General features: G+C 31.2%; 1 protein-coding gene across 3 annotated transcripts; it reads left to right on the forward strand.

Annotated features, from left to right (window-relative positions):
• The first annotated feature begins 523 nt into the window (after positions 1-523).
• On the forward strand, positions 524-3440 carry LOC120092485 (putative purine permease 11). 3 transcript variants are annotated; one of them, XM_039050579.2, is made up of 2 exons: positions 524-679; positions 2044-3440. In XM_039050579.2, the coding sequence occupies exons 1-2, from the start codon at positions 673-675 to the stop codon at positions 3138-3140; spliced, it is 1104 nt and encodes a 367-aa protein (XP_038906507.1). In that variant the 5' UTR covers positions 524-672; the 3' UTR covers positions 3141-3440. The 3 variants fall into 3 exon arrangements, with proteins under 3 accessions (XP_038906507.1, XP_038906509.1, XP_038906508.1); XM_039050581.2 differs by having other exon boundaries at positions 533-675; XM_039050580.2 differs by having other exon boundaries at positions 670-831.
• The last annotated feature ends 3506 nt before the right edge of the window (positions 3441-6946 follow it).

The following is a 6946-nucleotide window of genomic DNA, read 5'->3' on the forward strand; positions in this document are numbered from 1 at the left end:
AGTTTTTATCGAGTGGGTCATCACTTTGATTCAGTTATTTTATAATGACAACTATTCATAGATGGTATTGATGTTTTTTTCTTTTTTCTTTCTTTCTTTTTTTTTTTTTTTGGTATAATTAGAAGAATATGCTTAATTCAAATAGTTAAAATCACATATATTTCATTGACCTTACTTTTTTTAATTTTTTTAACAAAATAAAATTATCTGACTTTTAAAATAATAATTATCTTATTTGTAATTCATCCTCCTATACCTTATCTATTGCGATAAGAATAGTAGCAATAAAATAAATACTTTAAAAACGATATTCTCAAGAAAAATTACATAAAATTTACCTTTTGGTAAATATATATATATATATATATATATATAAGTTACATTGATTTGAAAATTCATCTCAATGGATTTTTAACTACTTGAGTTTATTTTAATTATGCACACGTGACATTTTATAGGTGCCTCACGTGACAAACTGAACTAATCAATGATAAATCAAATATTAAATTAAATTAATCTCTTGAAAGGGCCAAAAAGAGGGGAGAAAAGTAAAGAAAAAAGCTCTCCGTTGTTACATCAAAATCCCTTTTTTAGTTTTTTTATTTTTTATTTTCCCCTCTAATCTGCTTTCGATTATCTTCGTTCAGACGCAGAGCTTCCGATTTCAACAGCATGGCAGGTTTCTCTCTCTGTCTCTCTTTTGATTATTTGATTCCTCTTTTCTTTTTTCAACGAGTATAATGGTTTTAACTTGGGTTGGCTTAAAATCATCGACAAATTAAGATAAGTTTGGGGAATTCCCAAGCTTAGATTTCACTTTTTTCTTTATGGGTATGATTCTGAAGCCCAATTGAGTTGAAATCTACCTTGTTTTCCATCTGGGTCTTTTCTTTGGGTTCTTGACTTTCATGGTGTACTGTTTTTTTGTGTTTGAGTTGTTTGGGTTACTGTTTTGTCTTTTCTAAGGGATTGTGGGTTTGAGTTGTTTGGAGTGATACTCAAAATCTGTTTCTGTTCCATTTATTATTAATTCCTGATGACAGATTTCAATGATTTGATCAAAGCAGCTCTGTTAGCAATTTGTTCATTCATATATGAAGAATGATTTCTTTTGGGTTTTATACTGTTCCTTTGTTATGCTCAAATGACTTCTTCACTTAGCCTTAATGCTGTACATTTTGGTTTCAAAATTATATGGAAGGTCTTTCTCTGCTTTTTGAAAAGAGCGAGGTTAAAATGTCAATTCGAGCATGGTTCAGTGGATAAAAAAACACTGGATTACTATTTCAAAGATGGATGGTTCGATCATTTACCCTGCAATTGCTGAATTATGAAAAGAAAAAGAGTGAGATTGAAACTCGTTGTATTCCCATTGCCTTCATGTGCAAAAGTGTTTAGAGTTTCTTTTTTATTTCTTTTAACATCTCCCATTCTGCCTCATTTATGATATTTCCTTGAAACATTATCACTTTGTGGACACTGCCTTCTTCCATTTGGGTCAATGAAACAGTAACACTTTAGTTTGACACTCAGATTCATGTTGGTGCATTAAATATTTGTTGGACAATAGTTATACGAATTGAATACAAGTATAATACTTGTTTGGCACACATTGAACGTTTATTAAACATAATAAATAGACATGATTAGTGATATAAGATTAAAATAATAGAGGGAAATACATCAATCTTGATTTTTTTTAAGCAGTTAAGTGTGTAAGTGTATCGACTTCCAATTTCCTTTTCGTCCTTCTTGTGTCTGTATCTTAGATTTGATTAAAAATAACTTGTTATCGTGTCTATGTGGTATCATATTCATGTTTGTATCTCGTGTCCGTATTTGTGCTGCTTTGCCATAACTTTGATGTCTTAGTTAAAGCTCTAAAACAGTTCCTCAATGACTGTTCTTCTTACCTAATATATCTTTGTTTGCAATGTCTTTTCAATTCTCCATTTGATTTGATTTCAAAAATCAACCTAGTTTCTTATTTGGGAACTTTCTTTCCTATCCTGGACTAACTGTTTTTTCTTAAATCAAACACAGATAACCAACAACCAATATTGGATAAAGAGGGAACTTCTGTTGATGAACTGCCTTTAGCTAATCTAAAACGCTGGCAATGGTGGTTCTTGGTGGCACTCAACATTTTTTTTCTCATCGTGGGTCAAGCTGCTGCTGTTTTACTTGGGAGATTTTACTATGATAAAGGTGGAAATAGTAAATGGATGGCAACTGTTGTTCAAACTGCTGCCTTCCCAGTTCTCTTTATCCCGCTCTTCCTTTTCCGCTCCAGCAAGGATACTTCGACTTCCACTAACCCGCCTTCCATTCTAATTCTTTTGTTGATCTATTTTTCACTTGGATCGCTTATAGCGCTTGATAACTGGTTGTATTCAACTGGGCTCTTATACCTTTCTGCCTCCACTTACTCACTTGTTTGTGCTAGCCAATTGGCTTTCAATTCAGTTTTCTCCTACTTCATCAACTCTCAAAAGTTCACGATTTTAATTTCGAACTCTGTGATTATTCTTTCCTTGTCGTCTGCACTTTTAGCTGTCAACGACGATTCAGAACGACCTGCTGGAGTCTCTAAGTCAAAATATTTCGTTGGATTCATTTGTTCCCTTGGAGCTTCAGCATTATACTCTTTACTCCTCTCTCTTATTCAGCTTACCTTTCAAAAGGTTTTGAAGAGGGAGACCTTTTCTGTGGTCTTGGAAATGCAAATCTATACATCCTTGGTTGCCACAATTGTTTCAGTTGTTGCTCTTTTCATTAGCGGGGAATGGAAGAGTTTGCCTCAAGAAATGGCAGGTTTTGGTACAGGTCGAGTTTCATATGTGTTGACTTTAGTGGGGACAGCTGTGGCTTGGCAGACATGTTCGGTTGGCGTCATTGGCTTGATTTTCATTGTGTCTTCTCTCTTCTCCAATGCAATCAGTACTGTTTCCTTAGCTGTTACACCCCTTGCAGCTCTTGTAGTTTTCCATGACAAGATGAATGGTGTGAAGATCATTGCTTTGCTTCTCGCGATATGGGGTTTTGTGACTTATTTATATCAAAACTATATTGATGAATCCAAGGCACAAAGGAGGCGAAACAGAACCGATGAACCCAGGGACGAGCAGTCCCTTTGTTGATGGACCATCTGATGCAGCCAGAATATAGCTCATGATTTTTTAATAATCTTTCAGCACAGATTTATCTGAAGTCTCCATTTTTCTTTTTACAATAATCTTAGTAAACAAATTCCAGATAGAAGCTGTAGACGAAGTCTTCTCGGTACACAGGTATGTCAAACCATTCATTTGATTCAAGCTTATTATTAGAAAAGACCATTAATTTGATATAAAACCTTTGTAATTAAATAGCTTATTCTTGAATTATTACTCTTCTGTGGCATTCATGATGTCCAATGATATACTTAGTTTCATGAAAAATATGAAAACTTGTGGATTTGTGGCCTTTTAAGTTTGCAATAGCGAATACCATGTCGAAAAATCGGTGAAGACAGCAAAACAATTTGTGTATTTTCCATTTGGAACCTTTATTGAAACTTGGGTACATTTGGAAGTGATTTTAAATTGTTATCGACTGAGTAATAAATTATATAAGGTCTCAAAAGAGTAAGTGACTTCAACAACCACCCTCTTCAAAGGTAAGTGACTTCAAGACTCTTGTGAATTTATATACATTTTTTATCCATGTGTTCAGAACAATCTATGTGTACCTCTCAACTATTATCATAACATCACAACGACCTAATCTTATAACATTTAAGGAAATTCATGGAACATTAGATCTAAGGTAGCTACATGGCTTGAACTCATTACCGTTGGACTCCTTACGTACTAGCCCTTATTGACCACTACGTCAACTCTTGGATGTCAATCACAAAAATGAATTTATATGCATTTCTAGAATACATGGATTTTCGGGAAGATTTTCCTATCATAAGGCTAATTTCAACAGACTTCAAAAACTTCCGAATTAGTTTCGTTAATCTCTAGCACATGTATTTCGGACTTGGAAAACATTTTAGATTTCAAATGCTTACTTATAAGGACACCCCTCTTTGAGGGCAGTTCATTAAGTTTATGAATTGATGTTGAAATAAAGGAAGATAAGTGATGGTTGTGCAAATGGTTACTCTATTTTCCACATAATCTTTTCATTAGTTAGTGTTACATTGCATATTACCTGTCATTATACTTATGAATTTCGAATGATTATTCACTGTAAAGTGCATTGAGATGAAATGCCTCTTAATATTTATATAATGTCTTACATAATATTTTTGTATTTTAAAAAATATAATATATTACATAATCGGTAATTAAATAATACAAAAAACGTAAAAAGTATCAACATACATCTATATATAGTTCACTAATTGTGTGTTAGATACGTCAATGGGCATAGGAAGAACAATATTATTAAATAGAATGTTTTCTGAATACACAAAAAAACAGCACCTCTCAGAATTAGAAAGTTTATATAGCGCACTACTCTAAATCCTAGGGTGATAATCATAAATATGCTAAATACGAATTTTGAATTACACCCTCGAACCACCACTAGGATGCGCCACCTCTGGATCCCGACTCGCTGACCGGACAACGAGACCTTGTACTTAGTTGTTCAAAGCGTCAACAGACATATTCAAAGCATTCTAACATAATATTTGAGCCATTTACTTTAAAATGTCTAAACAAAATTTATCAAAATAGCAAACTAGGCTTCAAATCAACCTAGGAAATTGAGCAATTGGACTTTATACAACATATGTACCCCATCATGTGCTCGTTTATTGACTTTATTACAAAATAATTTTCAATACTATAAATATAATTGTCATGTTTTTAAGTAGAGATTACAATTTTATTGGCAACATAATCATAAGTTCATAACTTAATTGATGTAGAGTTTGTGCCCTCAACCAAGACCTTTTTCCTGCATATCATTGAACGAAAAAAAATATACTTAAAAGATAAGTTTTAAAACTAAATGATAGCTCAATTGAAAAAAAAGGTAAAGTTTTGAACTTTTTAGTCCTAAGATAAATCTAAGGATAAAATCCAAATTCCATGCATTTACATAAGTGAAAATTTGAATGTAAAATATCATGAAGATGAGGCACATGATTTTGTTAGTGGGTGTTACATTAAGTGAATTAATATGAAGTAGGTAACATAGTGCATTAAATGCCAATAAATACAAATAAGACCTAAGTCCTACGGGTTACACATCTAAAAGAAATTGAATGTTACCCAATATCAATTATTATTATTTTCAATTAAAATTTTGTTTGGTTTTTCAAAATGCAAATGATTCCAAATCTACCCACTTTCTAAAAGGGAATAATATAAAAAGCAATAAGCAAATTCATTAGTTGCCAATTACTTTCTTGGGTTTGCTTTACCTACACGACATCGTATTCGTACCACACACTCAATAATTAATTTCATTGATCCACTCTTTAAACATCATTTAATTACTTCTCCCTTTTTTCCTTTATGAAAAAAAAAAAAAAAAAAAAACTTTTTAATGTAAAAAATGTAGTTGAAATTCAATTTGAATTAAAGATGAGTAGTGATTATCTGAAAGACCCTTTTTAAATTCTAGGGGAAAAAAATTGTTTTTTTAATTAAAAAAATTGATTCAAATATTGTTTTGGTCTCTGTCATACATTCAAAATTTTAAAACGTCAATTTTTGGTCAGTGTACTTAATTCAAATTTTATACACGATTGAAATGGTTGATTTTAAGAAATTTTAGTGAAAGTAATGTTATACTAAAATTTTGATGAAAATAAATAAGATATAAATAAAAAAAAAAAAATTGATGTAGTCTAAACTATACTTAATTAAAAATTATGACATGAAATTTCATTTTTTAAAAAAATAATAAACTTTTTTTATGTGTAAAGGAATGGAGAGCATGAGACTTAGATGCAGTCTAGCTACACTTAAATATTACTCAAATAAAAATAAAATAATCAAAGTGGTTAATATTTAAAAGTAAAGGGGCAGAAAAGATGTTTTGAAATATCAAAATGAACCAAAGTTAAAAATACATCAATCAAAAAGAATATTTAAAAATTACGAATAACTAAAATTAACCAAAATAAATAGTTTTTTTTCTCTACCTTCCATTTTACTTGAATAAAAACATACGCAAAGCTGATTTGATAACCATTCTCAAATCTAATATTTTCTAGAATTCTTTCCTGCAACAAACGTGTTAAATTTGAAGTTGGGAAACCACAAACATGTAATGGATAAAATGGGGTAGGCATGGTTTGAAATTCATAGTACACACAACAAAAAGAAAGTTGAATAAAATCAAACTACACGATATTAAAAAGATGCGTGTAAGGATAGTTTCTAGCGGTTATAAATTTTGTAAACAGTTTTCTGTTCAAAACCTATACAAGTAAGAAAATATATATATATATATACATATATACACACACCACATGGTAGAATGTGATTAGGACACCGAATTAGACTACAAAAAAGAAAAAGATGAGTGCGACCTAACTAGCAAGCAAACATTTTTTTAAACATTAATACTCCATTCCTCACTCACCGCTAAGAATCTCTCTTTTTAAAAGGTGGAGGATCAAACCATTGACTTTTAAAATAATGTTCGGTATTTTATCTATTGAGCTATGTTTGTTGTACGAACTCTTGTTAGAAAGAGTTTTTTTTTTTTTTTTTGGTTGGTATTATTGTTCTCTCCTAGTCCTAGTAACGATGGTCAACAGGAGATTCTTAGAAGAGAGGTATTGAAAAACCTATTTTGTTTAGGAAGGAAACATTAAAAGAAAAGGAAAAGAGGAATTGAATGCAATGGGTTGAAAAGGAGAGATGAGTGGAAGTGGAGATAGTGGGAATTAAAGAGAGAAAAAAAAATGAAAAGGTCATATATAATATAGTATTGT

This window comes from Benincasa hispida, chromosome 12, assembly GCF_027475165.1.
Source record: "Benincasa hispida cultivar pf3 chromosome 12, pf3_genome.v1.1, whole genome shotgun sequence".
Taxonomy (NCBI): Eukaryota; Viridiplantae; Streptophyta; class Magnoliopsida; order Cucurbitales; family Cucurbitaceae; genus Benincasa; species Benincasa hispida.